The sequence below is a fragment of the Hyperolius riggenbachi genome, chromosome 5, assembly GCF_040937935.1.
Source record: "Hyperolius riggenbachi isolate aHypRig1 chromosome 5, aHypRig1.pri, whole genome shotgun sequence".
Lineage (NCBI taxonomy): Eukaryota > Metazoa > Chordata > Amphibia > Anura > Hyperoliidae > Hyperolius > Hyperolius riggenbachi.
Window position 1 is genome coordinate 124,053,203 of NC_090650.1, and position 26,701 is coordinate 124,079,903.

The 26,701-nt window shown below is 43.0% G+C and overlaps 1 protein-coding gene across 1 annotated transcript in view; it reads left to right on the plus strand.

The window, feature by feature from the left end:
• Positions 1-13,739, plus strand: part of STT3B (STT3 oligosaccharyltransferase complex catalytic subunit B) — a 181,086-nt gene extending 167,347 nt beyond the window's left edge. The window contains exons 14-16 of the mRNA XM_068236220.1: positions 4,584-4,697; positions 6,640-6,852; positions 11,399-13,739. Coding sequence (XP_068092321.1) covers positions 4,584-4,697; positions 6,640-6,852; positions 11,399-11,479 — 408 coding nt within the window. The 3' untranslated portion in view covers positions 11,480-13,739. The remainder of the gene's footprint in view (positions 1-4,583; positions 4,698-6,639; positions 6,853-11,398) is intronic.
• Positions 13,740-26,701: the final 12,962 nt, after the last annotated feature.

The following is a 26,701-nucleotide window of genomic DNA, read 5'->3' on the forward strand; positions in this document are numbered from 1 at the left end:
GGGACATTGCAAGGCTTAGGCTGTGCAGATGCATCACTCGCTGGTAAGTCAGCAACGTATTCTGGTCTCTGTTGGAGGGTAGAGCGGCAGGGGAGTGACACCGCACGGCAGGGGGAGTGGTGAGAACAATGCTATCGGCCATGGCTCAGCCAAAGTGATCTGCCAAGACTGATCGCTGGATTCTCGGCAGAGGCGCTCATTGTCAGCCTCCTGGCTGAGTTTCAACTGGCGTTTTTATGGGCCTTAAAGGGAACCTTAACTGAGAGGGATATGGATGTTTCCTTTTAAACAATACCAGTTGCCTGGCTGTCCTGCTGATCTCTTTGGCTGCAGTAGTGGCTGAATCACACGCCTGAAACAAGCATGCAGATAATCCAGTCTGACTTCAGTCAGAGCACCTGATCTGCATGCTTGTTCAGGGGCTGTGGCTAAAAGTATTAGAGACACAGGACCAGCAGGAGAGTCAGGCAACTGGTATTATTTTAAAAGGAAAAATCCATATCCTTCTCAGTTTAGGTTCCCTTTAATGCTTTCAATCACAGCTGATACCTTTGTCACTGTACTTCTGCTGTAGGCGGCATTTCTAAGCTCCGTTCCAAGCAGTGGCCGTACCAGTCAGTAGATGCTGGGCCGATCAGCCAGAGATTCCTGAGCACACCCCGTTAAGGACATTTTAAGTTTTAGAATTACGTCATAAGAAGTTGTAGCTACAGGGAAAAAAGGTTGTGCTGTGTCCCTGACCACCATTGCCACTAGAATAGGCAGTCCCTGGCCGTAGCTTATCTTAAAGGACTTCAGCCCATGGGTTGTTTTCACCTTATGGACAAGAGGAATTTTCCCCTTTCAGCGCTTCTCCCTTTTATTCCCCAATAACTTTGTCACTACTTATCACATTGAAATGATCTATACCTTGTTTTTCTCACCACCAATTACCGTATATACTCGAGTATAAGCCGACCCCCCAACTTTTACCTCAAAAAAATGAGAAAAAATGATTGACTCGAGAATAGGCCGAGGGTAGGAAAATGCGGGGGTCTCATGGTGCAGAACAAAGCATTGTGTGGAGAAGACAGTTGACTTGGAGGGGTTAGAAGTAACATATGCACATTAATCTTGTAATGAGGGCTACTGCTGCACATGGGGACTGCAGTGTATAAAAGAGTACGCCTAAAGTATACAGAACAGGGGCTGCCTTTAGAAGGCAGAGACACTAAAAGACAATTGGCCTACTGCAGAAAATAATATAATCCAGCTCTACCCACAATAATTATAACAAGGATCAATGTAATCAAACCGACTATCAAGCAAGAAAGAAATCTCTATTGTGGTTTGCCATCTCTACTCCTGAATATTGCATTGGCTGTCTCCTCTGAGTGCACCCCAATACAGCATGATCAGAGAAGCTGCATTTGCAGAGTGGTGGTGCATCTTAAACTCACAGGTCAGTGTCTGTGCCGTGTCCTCATTTTCAGCCATGTGCAGGGTGCTGCTGGTAAATGTCAGTGTGTGCCACTGCCTGAACTGTGATGTATTGCGTGCTCCCATCAGAATATGCAGAGCGGTGTAAGTGCTGCATTCCAGAGCAGAATTCGAGGCATACCTTTTCCCCGACATCTTCCCCACCCCCCGAATGTCCGAGAGTCCCCCTGCACATGGAACGCTGGTAAATGAGGAATTTGTAGCATGCCTCTTCCCTGTCATCACCCCCCCCCCCCCCCCCCGAATGCCCGAGAGTCCCCCTGCACATGGAGCACTGGTAAATGAGGAATTTGTAGCATACCTCTTCCCTGTCATCGCCCCCCGAATGTCCGAAAGTCCCTTGGTATGTGGAGCGGAATACTGTTTTCTTCCGTGGTTCCAGTGCACGCCACCATGATTCCTCTGTAACTTGTCAGCTTGTCCCATTACTATGATGCCTGAAGTGGCGTACGTGATGATAGGCACCACTAGAGGCCGCCCTAGCAATGAGACTGCAGCTGACAAGTTGCAGAGGAATCAAAGCCGCTTGCACTGGGAACCAGCGAAAGAATAACACTGCGCTCCACATACCGGGGAACTCTCGGACATTCCGGCGGTGATGACAGGGAAGAGGTATGCTACAAATTCCTCATTTACCAGTGCTCCATGTGCAGGGGGACTCTCGGGCATCTGGGGGGTGGGGAAGATGCCTGCAGCACTTTCACCGCTCTGCATATTCCGATGGGACACTCGGGAAGCACGCAATACATCACAGTTCTTTAGCGCTGCCGCTGAGCTCTTCACATTGCGGTGGGGGTGCATTGGGAGGGACGCTATTGCATAGTGACTTCATAGTGACTCGAGTACAAGCCGAGAACCCCACTTTGGGACCACTTTTTTGGTCCCAAAAACTCTGCTTATACTCGAGTATATACGGTAGGCTTTCTGTGGGTGGTACATTTATTTTAAATGCATTTTAATGGGAATAATAAGAAAAAATGAAAACATTCTCAGTTTTCGGCCTTTATAGTTTAAAAAAAAAAAAGCCTAAAACTGTGCATAAAAGCCACACATTTAATTTGCCCATTTGTCCTGGTTATTGCAGTGTTTAAATTATATCCCTAGTACAATGTATGGTGACAATATTTTGTACTGCACTGTACATACAAATGTTTCTCATCATGTCTCCTGTTGCCTCTCTTTAAGTTGTTGAGCAGCTACTGCAGATAGTGAGGACAAGGCAAGACGGCTCCAGTCATGAAAGCAAAGTTCTGCTATTTATCTTTTAAATTCAGGTTCCTCCGAGGTGGAGGCATAGTTAGGAGGAAGTGTGAAGGGGGTGAGGTTGTACTTCTTGGCCTCACAATCTCTTAAACGAGGTATAAAAGAGGTGAGATCATTTCTCTTGGCCTCCCTATGTCTGAATAAACTGGGAGTGGAAGGGGCAAGACTGTACATCCTACCCCCACAAATAATGATCAAATTTAATTGTTGAAATATGCAGACCTAAAGCCCCATCTACACGATGGGACATTGCAGCGATCCGGCGGCTCGATTAGCCGCCGGATCGCCTCTTCCGCGTGCCCGCTCGCCACGCGTGCGCCGCCATCAATACCCGCTCGATTCCCACTCGTCCCCGCGCCGCTTATCTTCCGCTCGATTCCCTGCCATTGTCCCCTAGCGGGGAGCGAGCAGGGAATCGGCGGAAGCAAGATCCGTCCTGTCGGATCTTATCAATCGAGCCGCTGAGGAGCATCGCGGCCGCATCTACATGTGTAGATGCGGCTTTAAAGGTTTGGAATTGATTTTTTTGCCAATATGAGACTAAGTTTGACTTAAAATGGGTCTGGACTCTTGTACAGGACAGAAGGAAAACAGGAGAGAAATGCACCCTATGTATTTAGATGGTTAAGCCTCTCCTATTCCCCCTCATCTGTTACTCATCACAACTGTAATTTTATCTCTTGGCTGTGTCATCTGGCTGCTACGGCTGAGTTAATTGGTAAGCATAGGATGTTAAAAAGGTCTGCCTCCATGAAAGCAGAAAGAAGATGCACTGCAGATTTATTGTAGGATTTCCATCAGCTGTAACAAAGAAATGTTTTGTTTAAAGGCTATTATGCTGTTGCAAATATTTTAGAGCAGAGAGGAAGTTCTGAGTTCCGGTCCGCTTTAATAGTAAATCTCACCCCGTAAAAATTCTGTAGCCCCCCCCAAAAAATGTTAAATGCTCTTTATGGAGCTCTATGGGATCCCTAAAGATATGTGCTCAGTAGAGGTAGCCAATAAGAGGTTAATGATTCTCTATTGCATGCAACTGGTATGCAGCTTAGATTCAGGACAATCAAATTCAACGGACATGCATTTGATTAACTCATTTCCAAGCTGCAAACAGTTTGTATGCAAGCCAGCAATATTCACTAAGGGCTGGAACCCACAGGAGCGCTTTTGGCAGCGTTTTGGCAGCACTGCGATACGCTAGCAGTTTGCCAAAACGCTGGGCTAATGTTAATGGATGGGGCAACTTCCACAGGAGCGTTTGCGTTTCTCAGAAACGCAAACGCAGGACGTGCAGCATTTTGGGAGCGTTAGCGCTTCAATGTAAAGTATTGAACCGCTAGCGGAAACGCTCAGCAAAACCTAAACTGAGCGGTTTTGCTAGCGTTTTGCGGTTCAGCACACTGTAACAAAATGAAAAATAATTCACAGGACCAATCAGGATAAAAACGCAAAACGCTAGGCACCCGCTGGGGAAAAAAATACAATGTTGCAAAACACGACCAAAAACGCGCATGAATCCGCTTGCAAACCGCTCAGACAAAACGCTAGCGGTTGCGTTTTGCGTTTGCGGTTTTCAGTGGGTTCCAGGCCTAATGCTCAGTCTGCAGGCAGTAATTGCACCTTGCAGGCCATGTTTGTAATGAGTCACCCAGCTATGCAGTGTTGTCTTTTATCCCAGTATGTTAGCTCTGTAACCAGAGTCAATTTTCCTTTGCTCTTCAGTGTATGATGGGCTTAAGTCCAGTATTTGTATCATGTTGTGCAGTACAAATGTAACCAACTCTATGCCCACCAGATTGTGTCCCATCCATCCAGCTTCATGTGAATTTATTTTTCATTGGCAGGAAAGTGATTACTTCACCCCACAAGGAGAGTTTCGGGTTGACAAGGCTGGATCTCCCACTCTCCTGAACTGCCTCATGTATAAGATGTCGTATTATCGATTTGGGGAGATGCAGGTAAAAACGAAATACACTTCTGTAAACTGAAAATGAACAGTGGAATGCAACACTAAGTGCCTGTGTTCGGTAACATAAGCTAAAAGAGGGTAGAGGCTGCCCATGATTTCATTACAATGATTAGAGATGTTGGCTATGAGAACATAGCTACTCGCAAGTTAACTAACCCCTGCGGCAGAGGGGTAGTTAACTTGCCTATGGCGCCATCTATAGCGATAGTCCACGTAACTCCACTACTTCCTTCAAACCCGTAAGGGAGAAGTAATGGCATTACGTTGACTGCGAGTGGAATGCATAGCTTAATAGTGCACATTTTATTTATATACATGTATTTCAGTACTGCCTGACAAGCTGGTAGACCGCGTACCCTGTGTAATGAAGGCAGGTTTAAACATTGTAGTGGTTTAAACATTGTAGTGATCCGTGTTGTTAATTACTATATTTTTCCTTAAGATCAGCTTCAGTGAAATAATCCATTGTTCTACACTGAATCCGCTATGTTAATGTATAATTTATAGGTGTGCAGTAAATGTGCCTGCAGAATGAATTGTGGACACATAATCCGGGAACTGTGAGCATACACAACTCAGAATAAGAGCATCATCCAGAAAGGATGGGGCACATAACATTAGCATAGAATAAGCACATAGCATTGCCATTCATCTGCAGAACAGCATCACTGTGTCATCCTGTAGGACATTGTCTGAACTGAGGGATTTATGTCCTTGAGTTTGATGAAATCATGGTTATATTATTGTCCTGTTATACTCCCTAAATCACGTACAAATCACACTTGCGTTAATTATCTGATACACAAAGTCCTTCAGCTGATTGTTATGGGATTCAGTCATCCATATTCGTGTAGAAGGCTGAACGATGGAAGCGACTGTCTTGAGTGAATATCGTATGGCAGGAATACAGCCTACATGTGGCCATGAAACTGTTCATTACCTTTAGGTATTTAATGTTCTAAGTTAGCTTTCCATTTAAATTTGCAGCTAGCTATAATTTTCTGAAGCTAAAGTGGAAAGCCAGATCTCAACTCATAGCAACAGTAAATGTTGTACACAAAGCCCCCGATTCATATTGATCAGCAGTACTAATGAGTTGAAATGAGCAGAGACTCAAACAACTGTTTTTTGATCACTTAGATCATTGATGGCTAACCTTGGCACGCCAGCTGTGACAAAACTACAAATCCCATCATGCCTCGGCCTCCCCGAGTTATGCTTAGAGCTGTCAGAGTATTGCAATGCCTCATGTAGGCCTGAACGATTCTAGGAAAAAATTGAATTAAGCGATTTCTGCCCGATATCCCGATTTTAATTCCATTCACGATTTCCTTCAAATCAAACTTTGTTCCCCCTCTGTGCCTCTCTCCCCCTGTCTCTCTTTGTGCACTCTCTATGTCTCTCTTTGTGCACCCTTTGTCCCCTCGGTGCCTTTTTTTTTTTTTGTGCCCCCTCTGGGTCTCTCTCTGTCATGTGACATACAGGAACCAGGAAGTATGCCATGCAAAGGGGACGGTAGACAGCGAGAGAGAACGGACAGCGTTGGACTCGTGCGGAAGGTATGTCCAACACTGCCGATGCTGCGGGCCGCACACACCAGGACTTGAGGGAAGTTTAAAGTCGCTTCTTCAAACTTCCTCCATGTGGAAATTATGTAATTGAGGAAATCCTTCCTTTGATGATTCCGAAATTGTGATCTTGGTGATCGCGATTTCGATTTAAATTTGATTTATCTTTCAGGCCTAGCCTCATGGGACTTTTAGTTCCACCACAGCTGGAGTGCCAAGGTTAGCCATCACTGACATAGATGAACTGATTTGAGCACCTGGCTGTCTTTATATGTGCATATAAATACAAAGTAAGAGAGCTGAAATAGTAGTATTGCCTTTAATCCATAAACTGACGATATTATTGTGCCTCTTTTTCTGCAGTTGGATTTCCGAACTCCACCGGGCTTTGATCGCACGCGTAATGCGGAGATTGGGAATAAGGACATTAAATTCAAACATCTGGAAGAGGCGTTCACATCAGAACATTGGCTGGTCAGAATATACAAAGTCAAACCACTAGACAACAGAGAGGCACTTGACCACAAGCCTAGAGTGTCTAACATTGTCCCTAAACAGAAGTATCTATCCAAGAAGGTAGGTGGCATGCCATTTTGTTTGATTTCATGACCAGAGCGAAGCCTCATGCTTCTGGCACAGACACAGTTATGGGAAAGGGTATATATGAAGTGCAGAAATGGTAGTACAGCCTGCTAAATCCCCTTTTAGTAACTGAGAGGTTTATAAATTGTCATTCCTATGAAATTGTTACATAGGTTTGTTTTTCTTATAGGGTGACGTTGTGGAGCAGCATGCTTTACCAGCTGCGATACAGTAGGGAAAGGGGGTCTGGTCGAAATGAGCTAAATCACATTAATGACAGTTTGACTGACATTTAATTTGTTCTGTCTAAATGAAAGCTGATGTATAGCAATGTTTCCCAATAACAGATGACCTCAATAAATGGCCTGCTTACATCCATGGATTTCATAGTTGCATGTAAAGGAATAGATAATGTAAAGCATAAACTTTAATAGTACAGTCTGTAAGAATGTATAGAATGTAACACTTTAATCCACATGCACAAAAAGACAGTCTCATCTGTAGCCTTAAACATTTGCCATACAGATCATTGTCCATGTATGTATCGAAAATTGTACATAAAATTGGTGTGATTTAACTTCAATGCATTCATGGACATTTGATTTATATGGATAATTCTATGGCTAAGGATGAAACCACTTTACATAATAAAATCCATATGTCCACAGGAATTAAATAAAATGTATTAGAAAATGTATTATAGATTGGAATTATGATAACTTAGTGTATGTTTTACATTGTTTCTTTACTTCTAATTAAAGAGAACCCGAGGTGGGTTTAAAGAATATTATCTGCATACAGAGGCTGGATCTGCCTATACAGCCTAGCCTCTGTTGCTATCCCAAACCCCCCTAAGGTCCCCCTGCACTCTGCAATCCCTCATAAATCACAGCCACGCTGCTGACAAACAGCTTGTCAGAGCTGGCTGTGTTTATCTCTATAGTGTCAGTCTGCTGCTCTCCCCGCCTCCTGCAGAACTCCATTCCCCGCCTGCATCCCTTCCCTCCCTGCTGATTGGAGGGAAGGGGCAGGGACAGGAGCTATGCAGGAGGCGGGGGAGCAGCTGAGACTGACACTACAGATGTAAACACAGCCTCACAGCACGGCTATGATTTATGAGGGTTTGCAGAGTGCAAGGGGACCTTAGTGTGGTTTGTGATAGCAACAGAGGCTTGGCTGTATAGGCAGATCCAGCCTCTGTATGCAGATAACATTCTTTAAACACATCTCGGGTTCTCTTTAATGACCTACTAGGTCAGGGGTGTCTAACTCAAATACACAATGGACCAAAAGTGAAAACTGGTACCAAGTCACGGGTCAAACTCGGTGTAGTGGCCCCTCCCTCTCCTATACAGTTCCCTGGTGTTTAGTGGCCACCCTTCCTTCCCTATACAGTTCTCTGGTGTCTAGTGGCCCTTCTCCATTCATTCATTATCTGGCTTCAGAGTTTCAGCACTTAGCCATATAAGCTTAGCGTTCAGATGTTTGCGGGCCTAATATAATGAAAAGTACAACCTCTAAGGGGTACTGTGAGCCAGAAAAATAGGGTGAGGGGTTCACAGGACCACAGTCCAAGGCAATGAGATTTATAAAATGTAGCTTGTAATTATAAGCCTAAAATTAGCCTGTAGGTATAGCACATATCATAAAAGTCCATGTGTCAACCTACAATGGTGTGAAAAACTATTTGCCCCCTTCCTGATTTCTTATTCTTTTGCATGTTTGTCACACTTAAATGTTTCTGCTCATCAAAAACCGTTAACTATTAGTCAAAGATAACATAATTGAACACAAAATGCAGTTTTAAATGATGGTTTTTAGTATTTAGTGAGAAAAAAAACTCAAAACCTACATGGCCCTGTGTGAAAAAGAAATTGCCCCCTGAACCTAATAACTGGTTTGGCCACCCTTAGCAGCAATAACTGCAATCAAGCGTTTGCGATAACTTGCAACAAGTCTTTTACAGCGCTCTGGAGGAATTTTGGCCCACTCATCTTTGCAGAATTGTTGTAATTGAGCTTTATTTGAGGGTTTTCTAGCATGAACTGCCTTTTTAAGGTCATGCCACAACATCTCAATAGGATTCAGGTCAGGGCTTTGACTAGGCCACTCCAAAGTCTTCATTTTGTTTTTCTTCAGCCATTCAGAGGTGGATTTGCTGGTGTCTTTTTGGGTCATTGTCCTGCTGCAGCACCCAAGATCGCTTCAGCTTGAGTTGACGAACAGATAACCGGACATTCTCCTTCAGGATTTTTTGGTAGACAGTAGAATTAATGGTTCCATCTATCACAGCAAGCCTTCCAGGTCCTGAAGCAGCAAAACAACCCCAGACCATCACACTACCACCACCATATTTTACTGTTGGTATGATGTTCTTTTGCTGAAATGCTGTGTTACTTCTATGACAGATTTAACAGGACACGCACCTTCCTAAAAGTTCAACTTTTGTCTCGGCGGTCCACAAGGTATTTTCCCACAAGTCTTGGCAATCATTGAGATGTTTTTTTAGCAAAATTGAGACGAGCCTTAATGTTCTTTTTGCTTAAAAGTGGTTTGCGCCTTGGATATCTGCCATGCAGGCCGTTTTTGCCCAGTCTCTTTCTCATGGTGGAGTTGTGAACACTGACCTTAATTGAGGCAAGTGAGTCCTGCAGTTCTTTAGATGTTGTCCTGGGGTCTTTTGTGGCCTCTCTGAAGAGTTTTCTCTGCACTCTTGGGGTAATTTTGGTCGGCTAGCCACTCCTGGGAAGGTTCATCACTGTTCTTGTTTTTGTTTTTGCCATTTGTGGATAATGGCTCTCACTGTGGTTTGCTGGAGTCCCAAAGCTTTAGAAATGGCTTTATAACCTTTACCAGACTGATAGATCTCAATTACAGTACTTTTGTTCTCATTTGTTCCTGAATTTCTTTGGATCTTGGCATGATGTCTAGCTTTTGAGGTGCTTTTGGTCTACTTCTCTGTGTCAGATAGCTCCTATTTAAGTGATTTCTTGATTGAAACAGGTGTGGCAGTAATCAGGCCTGGGGGTGACTACAGAAATTGAACTCAGGTATGATAAACCACAGTTAAGTTATTTTTTAACAAGGGGGCCAATCACTTTTTCACACAGGGCCATGTAGGTTTTGAGTTTTTTTTCCTCACTAAATAATAAAAACCATCATTTAAAACTGCATTTTGTGTTCAATTATGTTATCTTTGACTAATAGTTAACGGTTTTTGATGAGCAGAAACATTTAATTGTGACAAACATGCAAAAGAATAAGAAATCAGGAAGGGGGAAAATAGTTTTTCACACGACTGTAGTAGATATCAAAGATTGGCCTGACGCACGTTTCATGGCCATTTAACCAGCCAGTTCTTCAGAGGTGATTGAAATTTCAGTAGTTGTGGCAACAGGTATTAAAAACATAGCATTTGATATTCATCAAGCATCCTTTTTGTCTGGACAGACCATAAGTAAATACATCCTAGACCAAAATTGGTCACTGGGTAGGTGATAGATGGCTGAATAGTAACTCTATCTGCCTGGCATATTCCCTCCAGCCACACCAGACAGACAGAAGTGTTACTATCTATCCATCTACACTCTGATGGTCCTCAGCTATTTCTAGTCCCATGCTTTCATCTAACACCTACCCAGTTGTAAGACCTGACCCCTCTACCAACAGAAAACAACTAATAACTTTGGTAGGATGTGCCATCTATATTCACAATAAGGATATACAATACACAAATGAAATGGAGAAGAGCCCATGTTGAACTCTTCCCATGGATATTTAAACTGCAGTTGGTCAAATTTGCCAACTTTGACTCCCAACTAAGCGTTTCATGGAACATGGTGTGCGCCTTTGCTGTGCAACTGCTATTAAAAGGAACCCGAAGGTGTGAGACCTATGGAAGCTGCCATATTTATTTCCTTTCGAACAATACCAGTTGCCTGGCAGTCATACTTACCTTTCTGCTCAGTAGGGTCTAAATCACATGTCTGAAACAAGCATGCAGTTAATCTTGTCAGATTTGTCATAGACCTCTGATCTGCATGCTTGTTCAGGGTCTGTTGTTTTGAAGCAGGGTTTCTCAAACCTGTCCTTGTGACTTCCCAATGGTGCATGTTTTGCAGGCAACCTGCACAGGTGGGGTAAATTAGCGTCTCAGCTACATGGAATCCACCTAGCTGAGACACTAATTACCCCACCTGTATATAGGTGAGGTTGCCTGCAAAACATGCACAGTTGGGGAGTCACGAGGGACAGGTTTGAGAAACACTGGTTTAAAGTAATAGAAGCAGAGGATCAGCAGGACAGCCAGACAATGTGCATTATTTAAAAGGAAATAAACATGTCAGCCTCTATATCCCTCTCAACAGGTTACTGTTAAATTGATACTCATGATTGACCTGAAGAAGTGGACTGTCTTCATTGGTCAGGTTTAGGGATCTCTGTTTCTAAACTTTGGAATCAGGCAGTTGTTTAAACTGGACTAAATATGTGACTTGCCATTTTGTATTTTTCATCTGACTTGCTTACTGCTGGCTTGTAGACATCGAAGAGGAAGCGTGGCTACATAAAGAACAAGCTGTCTCTGAAGAAAGGCAAGAAACCCAGCAAGAAGACGGTTTAAAGCATCCCATCTCACAGGACCAAGTCCTCAAGATAACCAGTCTTTGCCTTTAGATGAGCTCATGTTTCTCTGTAACATGAGAGTACAGAACCATCTTTGGTCCAGGATATTGTACACAATTTTCAGGCAATGTCTGATTACAAAATATATATTTATTGGCTTATTAAGAACAGCTGTTTTAGATTTGTAATGTGAAGCCAGACAGACAGTGCTGCTGTCCATGAATAACAGCAGTTTTTTTTTTTCTTAATTTGTTTTGTTTTTTTTCTTTTGGGTAGATATGATTTTCAAATCCTTTGACAATTTGGACTGATTGCACCAAAGAGCCCTCCGATTTGGTTATTGGCACATGCATACTTGTCAATTTTTTTTTATTATTTTTTTTTTTATACATAAAATAAGAAACTGAAATCCTTGAGCTGCATATTCTTTCCAGAAAACAACCTGCATAGATGTACGCGATAGCATCTGTGAGCAGCCCCCTCTTCTGCCTGTGACTTGTATAATAATAGGATAAAAAGCTTGACTTATTGAATAAAGTTACACTTTGTTCTCTGAAGCTGTTTATTCTCTTGAAAACCATGAATGATGCTCAAAATGTCAGGTTGTTTTTTTTTTTTTTTTATCTAGTTGCCAGGGATGTGGGTGTATTATATAACTGCTGCTGAATTTTTATAGGGACAAGCTAAGAACGAATCACAACGAATTAAAATGGTCTAGGAAAAGGTGAACAGATGAGGGCGGCGTAACGGTACTTCATTGTCTTTCTGAAAATGCCTAACTCTCTGAAACGTTTGCACGGCAGTGCAAGCCATTTAGCGGCCTGTATGCGTGTGAGGCCTGCCTAGCCATTAGTGCTATCCTGAGGCAGGAATCACCAAGTGCCTCGCTGATTATCAAATAAATTGGTTTACTCATATCTAATCACAAACTTTGCTTTAGAAAATAAAATAGCTGCTGCTGCTGCTTGTGGATGGATGTCTGATAGCCGATGCCCTCAGGCATTTTACAGCTTCCAGACAATGGATCCTAATTACGCATAGAATGCTTATCAAGAGTGAAACGGAGGCCACCGGTTTCGGTGTGCTTAATACCTGGTTTCCTGGCTGTCATGCTGATCCACTGGCCATAATGCTTTTTAAATCATTCACAGGTACACACATTTGGTGTCCTGGCAATCCTCTGATTTGATCTACCTATGTATTCTAGGCGAGTGAGTGATATTACAGGCAACTAGCTCTTTTTTTTTTTTTCCTGTGAGGAAAGCGGCATTGGCAGCCTGCATATTTCCCTCATGGTAGTTACTTGTGGTGGGATAGCGACATAAGGGACCTCTGCCATCCCTTTAATAGTTTGACAACTGATCCAGCCTATATGGCCTTTCCACCATTCCAGGCCTGCTGCTACTGTACATTGATGGCCAGTAGACTTCGGTACTACAGAGCCTTACCAAGAAGCTGATTTAATGTTGCCACTGTTCTAATACGATTACATTCAGCCATCTTCTATTACTGATCACGCAGAGTCCAATATAGGAAGAGGAACATGCTGATTGTGTTGAATGTTCACATGCACAGTCCTATTAAAAGCAAACGGCTAAGATGCTCGAATGTTTACACGCTTAAAAAGTTGACAAGTATACAAATGTCCGCTTTTTCTGAAGTCTGAGATTATACTGAGGGCGTCTGGGTTAGAACTCACTTTTTGAAAATATATTTTTTCATGCAGTTTTCTTCATAGTTCCTTTCTTTGTTTTTAAGACTAAAATTGACAGTTCTGTCAATGCAATGCACTAAAATGTAAATTGGGTTGAACATTTTGGGTGATTATTCTGTGGCTTTAGACATTATGCAGACTTGAACTTTTCATAGCTTGATGGTTATTTTATTTTAATTTTATTTTTAATTTTTTTTTTATTTCCCAAGTTTTTATGTTCATTTGGAATATAATTCACACACAGTTGTACTATGAAAATGACTGGACTGCCCTGTGTTTAGGATGTATCTTTTATAGTAAGATGGAAGCGAGACATGATGGTTTCTCAGAAAAAAAAAATACAATCATTTTGTTTTCTATTTTTTTTTTTTATATATATTTTGTTTTCCAAGCTTGTGATATTTTTACATACCATACAAGCTGCGTTGCTGTAAAGCATTTGTATGCAGCTCGAATGCCATTACAACACACTGGCAATCTGTATATTGGATTGAAAACTTTGGACATTGAAAATAGAAACCAATAAAATTTCATTAAGGTTTTATGTTAAGTGTCATGTTTTTGTTTCTAATGAAATTATTTGAATGGCCAATACTAGAGCTATGTGGGGCGGAGTTACCAAGACAGGCACAGAGAAAAGGAATGCTAAAGCAGAACAGTTGTCCAGAGCAACCAGTAAAGCCATGTACACATGCTTGATGGAGCTGTGATTCCATTGTGTGTATAGCAGTCTCCAACCCCTCTCAGCTGCTTCAGCTGACTGATGACCGTGAGTATTGTTCTTTCCACCTGCCCCACCCACCGCATGATGTCACGCTTGTGCCACCTCCCTTTGCATAGGAACAGAACACATTGCTAGTCTGCAGGTTAACGAGGTGTCTGTCAGTCTTGGCCCAAACATTTCACCTGACTGGTTAGTAACCAACCCCGATGGCAGACATGCCTCGTGTATGTGCACATGGCTTTAGATTTCTTTTTTTGTTTAACAGCCGGAACCAGATTGGTTGCCCTGGTCAACTTCTTCACATTTGTTCATCTCTTCACTTGTCTTGATAAGTCTCCCAGATCATCTGTGTTTTGGCAGCCATTGCTGATTGGGTGGTTAGATAAAATAGCTCTTTGGGGTAGACTTTTGGTATAGCTTACAAGAAAAAAAAACTTATTTTCAAGTTGTTTATTGAAAAACTGAACGTGTGATCAGAAATGCAGTAAAAACTGGAATACTTTACTTTCAAATAAAAAAAGAAAACAATATTGTGTTTTTCATTAAACTGGTTTGCTCTGCAGTTTGCATTTTTATTACTCCTTGCAGAAATTATGACAAAAGACACAAAGGAATTTGTATGTTTAGTGGCCAGTTAAACACCACACACGTTAAAAAAAATTATCCAAAAGAACTATATGAAAAATCTTTCAAAACCACCTGCTCAGGGTGCTGCTATTAGTGGCCATTTTAAAAGTTGATAGTTCCTGACTGGGATATTATTAAAAAGAAACGCCTTCTTAACCAGCTGAGCGGTCTGGACGAGCTCAGCTCGTCCAACACCGCCAGCGGCTGACGCTCAGGCCCTGCTGGGCCGATTTTAATGAAATAAAAAGCAGCACACGCAGCCGGCACTTTGCCAGCCGCGTGTGCTGCCTGATCGCCGCCGCTCTGCGGCGATTCGCCGCGAGCAGCGGCGAAAGAGGGTCCCCCCAGCCGCCTGAGCCCAGCGTAGCCGGAACAAAAAGTTCCGGCCAGCGCTAAGGGCTGGATCGGAGGCGGCTGACGTCAGGACGTCGGCTGACGTCGATGACGTCACTCCGCTCGTCGCTATGGCGACGATATAAGCAAAACAAGGAAGGCCGCTCATTGCGGCCTTCCTTGTTTATTCTGGGCGCCGGAGGCGATCGGAAGATCGCCTCCGGAGCGCCCTCTAGTGGGCTTTCATGCAGCCAACTTTCAGTTGGCTGCATGAAATAGTTTTTTTTTTATTTAAAAAAAACCCTCCCGCAGCCACCCTGGCGATTTAATCAGAACGCCAGGGTGGTTAACTGAGAAATTTTGAGGAAAAAAAATCCTTGTCTGTCATCTTGTGTTTTGCTTTTGCTTCAGTAGGTTGAGTCACACCTGCAACATGCATGTAGTCAGTGAGAGGAGTCTGAGGAACTAATCAAAATGTTTTCTAACTATGTAAAACTTTATTATTAAAAAAAAAAAAAAAAAATTGAAAAAGCATACAAAATAAAATAGGAGTGCAGCTGACTGCACAACTCATCCGTATGCAAGGTGTAAATTTACACACACACACACACACTCTCATAACATATATTTGCCTACAGTAAACATAACCTAACCACTAACTAAACCCCTGTAATGTTTACATCGCCTAGATTCCTTTAAATAAGCCAACTTTTCTCTGTAGCGTTAAATAGAAGAATAAGAGTAGGTAGAAGAAAAGATAGAGAAAGGTGTCTTCAGTCCACTCATTGGCCCTATAGAATTGGCTAACTGTCCATCAAAAACATAATTGAACCATTACTAGGGCAGCACGGTAGCTTAGTGGTTAGCGCTCTCGCCTTGCAGCGCTGGGTCCCTGGTTCGAATCCCAGCCAGGTCAACATCTGCAAGGAGTTTTTATGTTCTCCCTCTGTCTGTGTGGGTTTCCTCCGGGCACTCCAGTCTCCTCCCACATCCCAAAAACATACAGATAAGTTGGACTCCCCCTAAATTGGCCCTAGACTTCGATACATACACTGCACAATACACACATAGACATAAGACTATGGTAGTGACTAGATTGTGAGCCCCTCTGAAGGACAGTTAGTGACAAGACAATATACCCTGTACAGCGCTGCGTAATATGTCGGCGCTATATAAATACTAAGTAATAATAATAAATCAAGAATTAACTGGGCATCCACTGTTCCAAATAATGGATCTGTCCCAGATTTTAAAAGAAGCGTATATATTATTCTTGCAGTAAACAGTTCCAGGCATATATAAAATATATTTTCCTGACTTCCTAATTGTCACATGACAAATCCCAGTTATTAAACACCTCAAAATATATTCTTTGACACTTGCTGGTTAAACTGATACCTTATATGCTTTATTTCATTACTAGTTTGACGTATAGCAGACCATTATCCCCAGCCTTCACATCTGTCGTGATCAGATCTGATCGCTAGAGTGACAGTTTGGTGCCCCAGTGCTGTACAGATGCATTAATAGGCAATGGCAGAGCGACCCTTCTGTACTGCATTGGGGCCCTGAACAGTTTCCCTAGCGTTCGCATCCAATTGCTTTAGTTAGCAGTCATTAATGGTATATAATCGGGTACAGATGCAGTGTTAGTAGGCTAGGTGGAAGTTAAAACTTCACCAGGAAGAAAAACATTTGTCTGTGACCTGGTCACTTTAATCAACTGTATTTTTAAACCAACTTTTAATCAAAGATTGCTGCTATTTGCAATATCCGCAACCTTTCAAAAATCACCTGCTCAGGGCGCTGCTATTAGTGGCCATTTTAAAAGTTGCTAGTTCCCGGCTGGGATATTTTCTCAGTGTTTATTTTAATCAAAAAGAAACCTCTTTACACAGACATTTTTGAAGAAAAAATCCGTGGCTGATGGAAAAGCTTCGCTTTTGCTTTTTGGTCACTTTTCTCAACTTTTTTTTGTAACACTAACTTATCAAAGATTGCTGCTATTTGCAGTATCATCAATCCTTCATTTTTGATCAAGCATCAGTGATGGGGCTGCGCTTTCAATCCTGGATGTTCATTCTACAACTCAGGGATTTTTTGGAAGCAGAATCTATGTCCAAGAACCTTAAGCCCTCTTTCACAGTGGGACGTGAAAGTCGCACATGATAAAATATTTTAACGCAGAGTAACGCACAGCAATGGAAAGTCTGTGCGACATTCACAGTGCACACGTTGCGTTAGTGTGTAGCAATATTAGAAAGTGCTGCATGCTGTGCGTTTAGCAATGAATATGCTGCGTCACTTGTGTTGCACATGCTCAGTAATATTTTTTTTCTTTTTCAAAATGTTCCGCATGTGCCGTTATCGTTCCATAGTAAATACATTTTCTAGCGTGCGACTTTAACGTTGCACTGTGAAAGTGTATCTGCTTAGCTTTACAGCTGCGTTGTGCAACCTTAACGCCGCATCAAACGCAACGTCCTACTGTGAAAGTAGCCTAAGTAGTTAATTTACAATCTCTATAGACTGAGAACATCTGTGAGTATTGTGGATAATTTGAATGACATGCCAGTATTATAAATGAGGCTAGTTTTAAGAATGCAGGTTTATTGCATTATTGACGAGTCCATTTATAAGTACATTAACGTTATTGTATTATGAATTAGAGTTTTAAAGTAGTGGCTTTTTATGTTTGCTTGGTAAAATGTTTCCCAGTCATATGTAGAGATACTGTCTGTGCTTTATCTGCGTATACATGATGATCTACATATACAATCCCTTTTCTGAAACCACCCAGATGCCTGCTAAAATATATCCTCATACTATATCCATTGCGGATTCAGAACAATGGGATCACCGCACAGCATTGATGGAAAGTCGCATTGCACAGTTTGCTCTGTTCCAGTTAGGCAGCCTTCAGTCCACAGGCTTATGATTCCACTGCACCCAGAACCACTGCACCATTTGAAAGAATTGCATCTCATTTTGATGCGATTATATTGTCCGTTGCATCGCATAGTGTAAAAGGAGCCTTAGGACCGGTCTCCACTAGTCAGTGTTTCTGTACATTTTCTGCACAGGAGAACCGCAACCAATGTTGATCAATGGGCTACTTCACACTTGAATGTGCTTTTCACATGCAGAAAAACAATTGACAACCATACAAAACTGTCAGACAAAAACTGACGAGAGGAAACCGGTCCTAATGCTGGGTACACACGATACGTTTTTTTTGGTCGATTTTCCGTCCGGTCGATTTCCGATTCGATTCGGTTATCGTTTCTTATCTATTTCTATTCACTTCAATGAGAAGTCGATCAGAAAAACAATCGAAAATAAGATTGGACATGTCAGAAATGATCTATCGAACCGTCTAACACAAAATTGTATGGTGTGTACCTAGCATAAGGGCTCAGACACACTATAAGCTCTTTTCTGAGCGCTTGCGATTGATCAGCGCTTTTAAAAAATCGCTCCCATTCGCTTGCATTGAAATTGCATAAAACTCACAGCGATCGTGGTTATTTTTGAGTGATTTTAATGCAAGTGAATGGGAGCAATTTTTAAAAAGCTGATCAATCGCAAGTGCTCAGAAAACCACATAGTCTGAGCCCTTATAGAGTATATACGGTAGTCTTGTTATGAACTGCCCCTTTAGAAGGGTTTACAATCTAATACCTACTATTGTCACAGTCTTAAGCTACGTACACATGCATGATCAGCTGAAGTCAATAATCATACGTTCCTAATCGCCACCCCGCAAGCCATTCGCCAAGTAACGGTCAACTCATTTGTGCACGTTGGCTCCTGCCCCCGCCGTGTGATATCATGCATGTGACACTCCATTGTGTCTCCGCCCCCCGCATAGCAACAGATTATGCATCTGTACAGCCCGGCACAGTGATGTCACCCAAGGGATTGCATCCCAATCATCATACATCAGTTAACGTGTCTGTTTTTGGAAAGTGATTGTAAACTTATTCAAACATGGGGAGAGCATACCAACTCCATGCAGATAAAATTCTGGGGTGGATTCCAACCTGCAAGGTGAGAGTGCTATCCAATGCCACCAAATCACCTTTGTATGCCCACTTACTGTATCCTTTTTCCACTAGTAGCATTTTGCAATACGATTTATATCTCTTGCAGATAAAATGCTAGATGAACAAAAACTGATGGAATCCGCAGCGACTATTTCCATTAGTGCAATGGGATTTTTTGCATTTGTGTGCTTCAGCTCCTATACAAATTATGGGAGCGCATGAAAGCACTTAGCGATTGTGCTGCTATGCAGTTTTCCTGCAATTGGGCAATTCAAAATATTTTTTTAAATTACCTTTGTTGAAAATCGCAAACGCACTGCAATTGCGCGGTACACCCGATGAATCACGCTGGTGGAAATATAAAGGAACATGCTTGCAGCGTCTTAGTGAAAAAGGGGCCCTAATTAATGATGCTCTGGGGGTGTAGAGCTCTTATATCTCTGGCTATTCCTTCACCACTGGGAACCCACTAGCAGTACATTACTAATTTCTAAGCACTTGTGCTTTGAAAAGCTCTTGCTAATGTAATGCAATGGGTGTGATCTCACTTGAGCTATGTGATGTTATTAAAAAAATCCCCTATAGCATTGCATTAGCTATAAAGAAAAGGCTGCTGGTGGGTTTGAGCCCAGACAGACAGAGAAGGGATGAAGATGGTGCGTTTGATGCAGTTGTTTCTGAAGTTACCAGCACATTTCTGCTACTGACAAGTGATGACTTTCTACATCTGTCAGCCAGCATCTGCAGTAGGAGGGCCACATAATGCACATCAAAGCTGGTGCAAAGTTCAAAACGGGGAATTTACACCAAGCACTAAATAATTCTGACAATGAAGGGCAATTTTTTATTAACGTTGGGATAATCTCAGATATGTGCAGCTCTCGCTCATTCACTTTCCTCCTCGTGGTTTGCGGACCATTGTATACAGGAGGAGATAATGGGTGTGGCAGAGGAGGGTCTGCTGAGTGGATTATTGAGTGACATCCATAAAGGTGGCCATACACTTATAGATTTGCAGCAGATTCGGCCATCAGATACTGTACATTTATGTCAGATGCTTGTCGTCAAGTTGAATCTGACAGGAATCTTAGTGTAGTGGGGGTGTCTCAGCACCTTGCAGGGAAAAAAATATAGGAGACAAATACGGGAGCCCAATGGCGTAGTATATTAGTATGCAATTGAAAAAAGAAATTTCAATAAATTACTACTCACAAAAGGAGGTTGCAAGGGCAACCAACCGTAGGAAGCAGGTGGAGACCATAAACCCGACTCCACTCGGGGTAGTCCCAGCCGGGACCTGGATGTGGTCGCTCTCCTTGAAAAAGTAGGGACAGGTGTCCACTGTGGGGCACCCACAGGTGGTCTGTCACCACCCCTCAAACACAGATTGTTTGGGGGTATAGCTATGCACAATTGAAGGTAAAGAGGCGCCCTGGTTGAAATAAAAGCATCTAAAAACAGCTTAAAATCGAGGAAATAATATGAGGTGGCTTACCTCAATAACGAAATCCTTGTATATGACAAAAGATTTTTATTTAGCACAGGCAACGCGTTTCGCGGGTCCAAGCCCGCTTCATCAGGCCAATAAAAGTGCCAAATGAACAAGTCGATATGGCAAAGGGAGGCTCCCTTTGCCATATCGACTTGTTCATTTGGCACTTGTACCCGCGAAACGCGTTGCCTGTGCTAAATAAAAATCTTTTGTCATATACAAGGATTTCGTTATTGAGGTAAGCCACCTCATATTATTTCCTCGATTTTAAGCTGTTTTTAGATGCTTTTATTTCAACCAGGGCGCCTCTTTACCTTCAATTGTGCTGACAGGAATCTATCTGATGTGTGCCACACACTAGGAACAGAATTCAGAATGAAATCTATTGGAAATCTATCTAAATGCATTACTGCACCATTAGATCCAATGCAACTCTATGGGCCATGGATCTGCTACCAGCAGCAGATAGACCTAGATCTTCCATCCTGTCAGATAGATCAAATCAATCGATAGTTTTTAAAGAAAAGATTTCTGATTGATTGCTTCTATAGAATTGATCGATGGCTGAAATCGACCAGTGTATGGGGCCCTTAACTGTATCATCTTTTCCCGCATTCATTAAGGACCAGGTCAGAACACAAGAACTAGAAAGCAGTCACTACAAGGGTCATGAATATACATGGTCAATTAGGTAGTATTGATTTTGAGTTGATACACGTTATTAGTATGCAAATATATGCAGCTGTGAACTGGGCCCATTCAGTGCAATAGCGGATTTTAATTGGTCCAATGCCATACTGCATGAAATTGGTATCAATTCAAAATACTTTGCATCTCATTAACGACCTGTAGTCATAAGCTGCAAAAAAAATAGCTGTTACTGCTCCTCTGGCGATCTTCTCTATCTCCTGGTGACGGAACACATTTTCCAACTACGAAGCGTGTTTTCAAGATTAAAGGTAGCCATACACTGGTCGATTTGCCATTAGATCGACCAACTGACAGATCCCAATCTGATCAGAGAGGGATCGTATGGCTGCCTTTACTGCAAACAGATTGTGAATCGCTTTCAGGCTGAAACCGATCACAATTTGTTGAGCTGCTCCTGTCGCCTGCCCCCCCCCCCCCCCCGTATACATTACCTGAAGCTGGTTCCGGGTCCTCTTCTGCACCGCATCTCACTGTACACTGTCACTCCGTGACCAGGAAGTTCAAATAGAGCGCCCTCTATATGAACTTCCTGGTCACTGGAGTGACACAGGAAGTTCATTTACGCTGGGATGGAAGCAGGAACACAGCGGTGCAGCACGGAGATGCCCGGGAGCCAGTGTCAGGTAATGTATACCGGATCGGCCGCCGCTAACGACACGATCCCTACCCGTGGGCGATCGAGGGTAATTTCCCGCACGGCGCAATCGACGGACTGATCCGATTTCGTGAGGAAATCGGATCGGTGGGTGCGTTTAGCGCAAACGATTGACAGCAGATTCGATCCCAGTGATCGAATCTGCTGTCGAAACGGGCGCAAATCGGGCCAGTGTATGGCCAGCTTAAAAGTAAAACTGAAGTGAGAAAACTTACTTCAGGTTTGTTACTTACCTTAGTAGTAGGGAGAATCAATGAGATGCAAATATTTCATGCCGAATAATGTAAATTTTTATACAAATATATGCAGCTTGAAAATGGGCCAATCAAGTTTAAATTGATTGGGTCATTTTCAAGCTGCATATATTTGCATAAAAATGTACATAAGTCTGCATGAACTCTGAAATATTTGTATCTACTTAGAGGAAAGGCTTTTGAGAGCAGTAGCTGTTCAGTAACCGCTTTACTGTAACAAAATATGACATCTGCTACACAAAAATGCTCCAAAAACGCTAGGCATGTTTAGAAAGCATGCCTAGAATCGCTCTGAAATCTGCTTCCAAAACCTCTAGCGTTTTGCGGATCTGCTAGAGGTTTTTGGTGTGCACTGGGCCTTAGGCCTTTTTCACATTGAAGGCTAAAGGAGGTGAATTCACAGCCCGTCAGCTGGTCCCATGCAGTGTCAGTGCTAGCGCTCAGTACTGGTGGGGAAGAGGCGGCCCTCCCTTGAGAAGTTCCAAAGAGCTCTTCAGTGGAATAGCTTTACTGGTGGACAGCGGAGAAAAGACTGGTTAGGCAGAGGAATGGGGAGGCTCTATATTATGTCTTCCCTCTACTAACGTAAGTATCAAATCTGAAGTGAATTTTCCCACTTCAGGTTTAATTTAAGGTCTAAAATTAACTGTTGTAATAAAATGCATGCCCATAAAACTTTCCTGTTCATATGTGCTGATCCGTGCATAAAACACTACTGTGTATATATACATGAAACCTCACACATTGGAAAAATGTGGCATGCTGTTATTTTTTTTTTTTTTAAATGAACGCACAAAGACACATTAGATGTGAATGAAGCTATTGATTAACTTGTGTTGTCAGTTCTGACAGCGTGGCACTCAGTGTGAAGGTTGCCTTAGGGACCTATAGACAGTGGATTTGTTTGAAGCTTTATTTGACTTCCTGCACTCTACATGACATTTTTTTTTTATACAAGAAAACAGCCAGCAGCAATCATATCCTCAACAAAGCAGATTTTATAATCACTAAGGCAGCCAAACAGTAGTTTACATGTTTCACGTTCAGTGCAAATCAAAACACCGAAGTCTGTACTGCAGCATACGTCAGAAACCTGTTACAGGTGAACCTGCCTAAAGACTCTTGCCACGATCAACTAAGCCTGACTTGCATGAGTCTTTCATTCGTACACTCATTTTTATTTGTTTTTATTTTGTTCTTTAAGTTCTGTTCGTATGAAGTGTTTTCTTTGCATGCTGATAATTTTGCAGGGAGAGAAGTAGCTAGCATAACCCTTCTCATACCAACCTGCTTTCCAGTCGACATTCTGGAGGTGCCTAATGTTAGGGGGTTTCTCTCCCCCTAACAGCACTAATGCCTTTTGCCAGTTACATATTCATTCTATAGTCCAGTGGGATGCAAGCATTTTATTGTCGTGTAACCCAACAAAATTACTTTTCATGACAGCCCCACGGTGCATATATATGGAACATAGTGATAGTAACACTATGGGTAGAAATAGAACAATTATACAAGTATGCCAGGTATTTCAAATATCGAATCAATTTGTACACAGTGTTAATTATTTAAAAGAGGACTTCAAGTTTATGGCAGATGGGAAGAACCTGGTTTTCAGTCTGTTTGTATGTGGATTGATCTAAAATGGCTACCTGACAGAAGGAGCTCAAACAAGGGGTTTCCAGGGTTAGGCTGCATTTCCACTTGTGCGGTGCGAATCAGCGCGGTAAAAATTCGCATGCGGATGCGAATTTCGCATGCGGGTCTATGCGAATTTTCATGCGAAATCGCATGGATGACTATGTTTGCGAATTTAACCATGGCAGTGCTGGTGTGCTTTTCCATTGTTTCTATGCGAATTCACATGAAAATTCGCATACCCAAACCTCATGCGAATTTCCTATTAAATACACTGTATGTGATTCGCATAGCGGTATGCGAATTCTGATGGCTCTGCCATGCAAATTTTTTCTGCACATAAAAACGCAAAGGAATCCTGACAAGTGGAAACAGTCCCATTCACTTGTATTGCTATGCGAATTTGTATGCGGAAAAACGCATGCGAATTCGCGATAGTGGAAATGGGCCCTTAGTGTTGTCCTTGACAGGGATGAGCAACAGATGAATTACGAATTAAGTTTTATTCGGAATTCATCCAGATAATTAGCACACCTGAGCCTTCTGCTTTAATCCATCCCAGGATGTGTTCCAATTCACGGCCACGTGACTACCACACTTCCTCCTTTTGAGTTGGAGGAAGTTTAATTGGAACGCAGCGTGGGATGGATTACAGCAGAAGGCTCCTGGGTAAGTTTAACCCTGGCTCCCCCCCCCCACGCACGTGTGCTAATTACCTGTATGAATTTCAAATAAAACCTATTCGGAATTCATCCGTTGCTCATCCCTGGTCCTTAATAATGTTTTTGGCCCTTCTTTCTTTCTCTCTTTCCATTCCTATCATTTCTACATGCAGAGAAAAACACAGGACTGAAATTTGCGATCGGGCAAAATCACGATGCAGTCACATCGCACTGAGTGCAATTTTTAACAGTTTTACAGAACATAGCGGTTTACAGTCCTTATGCGATCAGAATCAGATGGCAAAATGCTGCTGCAGGAAAACTGCTCTTAATTACAGACTTCATCCACACGTATTCTTCTTTAAGGATTTGATGACAAACCCCTTGTTATTTGAAATTGGTACAGGGATTCTTTGGTGATTATAAATGGTCAGTGATGTCATCTTGGTCTCTGTGGTAGGAGGTGAGAGACACCCTAAAAAGCCACAGTATTAACGGGAGCCCAAATGGTGCAGTATGTCACAAATTAAATGGCAAATGTAAAAAGAGGTTGTGGTACTAACAAAGGAAGGTTGCACAGGGGCAACCAACCACTCAAGGCAGGAGGAGATTTATAAACCCAACTCCATTCGGGTGACCGGCTGGAACTGGATCCGGTCACACTCTTGGCAAAACAACCAATGACCTATCAGTTGCAGAGCCACTGGGTACCAGAGTACCACCCTACAAAGGTGTGTGAAAAGCACAAATGAGGGGGAAGAGGTGCCCAAATACAGTGCAAGAGATGTATATAGAGCCAAGAATGGAGCACTCCGTTCTTGGCTCTAGATACGTCTCTAGCGCTGTATTTGGCTTGAGGAAGTTGGTGTTAGACCCACGAAATGCATTTCCTGTGCATAATCAAACTTCATATGTGTATGAATGTTTCGTTATTGAGGGAAGCCACCTTTCCCTTTATTCGTTTTTTTTTCTTAAAGCGGACTCGAACTCAGAACTTCCTCTCTGCTCTAAAAGATACACAACAGCATAATAACCTTTAACCCCTTGCCAACGGCTCCACGCCGACTAGCGTAAACTCGGCGGCAGCCCCAGGACCACTCCATACCAATTGGCGTGAAGTACTGGTGTTGGATTTTGCAGAAGATCGCGAGTGCCGAAGTGTACGCATCTCCGCTTGAATAGCGGCATTCGCCACTAGGAGACTGTTAGATTGCGAAACCGCCATCTATTTACTGTGTACAGTGCTGCGATCTACGGCAGTGCTGTACTGGGGACAGCCGTATGACACGGCTGTCCCCTCTGGAGGCAGAGAAGCTCGCTGTCACAGCCGATTGACTGGCAGGGGGAGGGAGGGATAGAAAATAATAAATTTAAAAAAAAAAGGCTAAATTTATTGTTAAAAACAAGAGAAATATTTATACAAAATAAATAAACTTCCTGGGAGCGACCACAGCCCACCAACAGAAAGCTCTGTTGGTGGGCAAATAAAGGGGGGGGGGCGATCACTTGTGTGCTGAGTTGTGCGGCCCTGCAGCGAGACCTTAAAGCTGCAGTGGCCTAATAATTCGTAAAAAATGGCCTGGTCACTAAGGGGGTTTAGCCCATGGTACTTAACCTCCCTGGCGGTAAGCCCGTGCTGAGCATGGGCTATGCCGCCGGAAGGCACCGCTCAGGCCCCGCTGGGCCGATTTGCATATTTTTTTTTTTGCTACACGCAGCTAGCACTTTGCTAGCTGCGTGTGCAATGCGATCGCCGCCGCTACCCGCCGATCCGCCGCTATTACCCCCCCCCCCCCAGACCCTGTGCGCTGCCTGGCCAATCAGTGCCAGGCAGCGCTGTGGGGTGGATCGGAGTCTCCTATGACGCCACGACGTCATCCCACCCGTCGCCATGGCGCCGGGGGAAGCCCTCCAGGAGATCCCGTTCTTTGAACTGGATCTCCTGATCTCCGATCGCCGGAGGCGATCGGAGGGGCTGGGGGAATGCCGCTGAGCAGCGGCTAACATGTAGCGAGACCTTGTCTCGCTACATGAAAAAGAATTTTTTTTTTTTTTTTAAACGGATTTGCTGCCCCCTGGCGGATTTTTAGCAAACCGCCAGGAGGGTTAAAGGGAACCTAAACTGAGAAGGATATGGATTTTTCCTTTTAAAATAATACCAATTGCCTGACTCTCCTGCTGATTCTGTGTCTTTAGCCACAGCCCCTCAACAAGCATGCAGATCAGGTGCTCTGACTGAAGTCAGACTGGATTAGCTGCAGCTTGTTTCAGGTGTGTGATTCACCTACCGCTGCAGCCAAAGCGATCAGCAGGACTGCCAGGCAACTGCTATTGTTTAAAAGGAAACATCCATATCCCTTTCCCTTT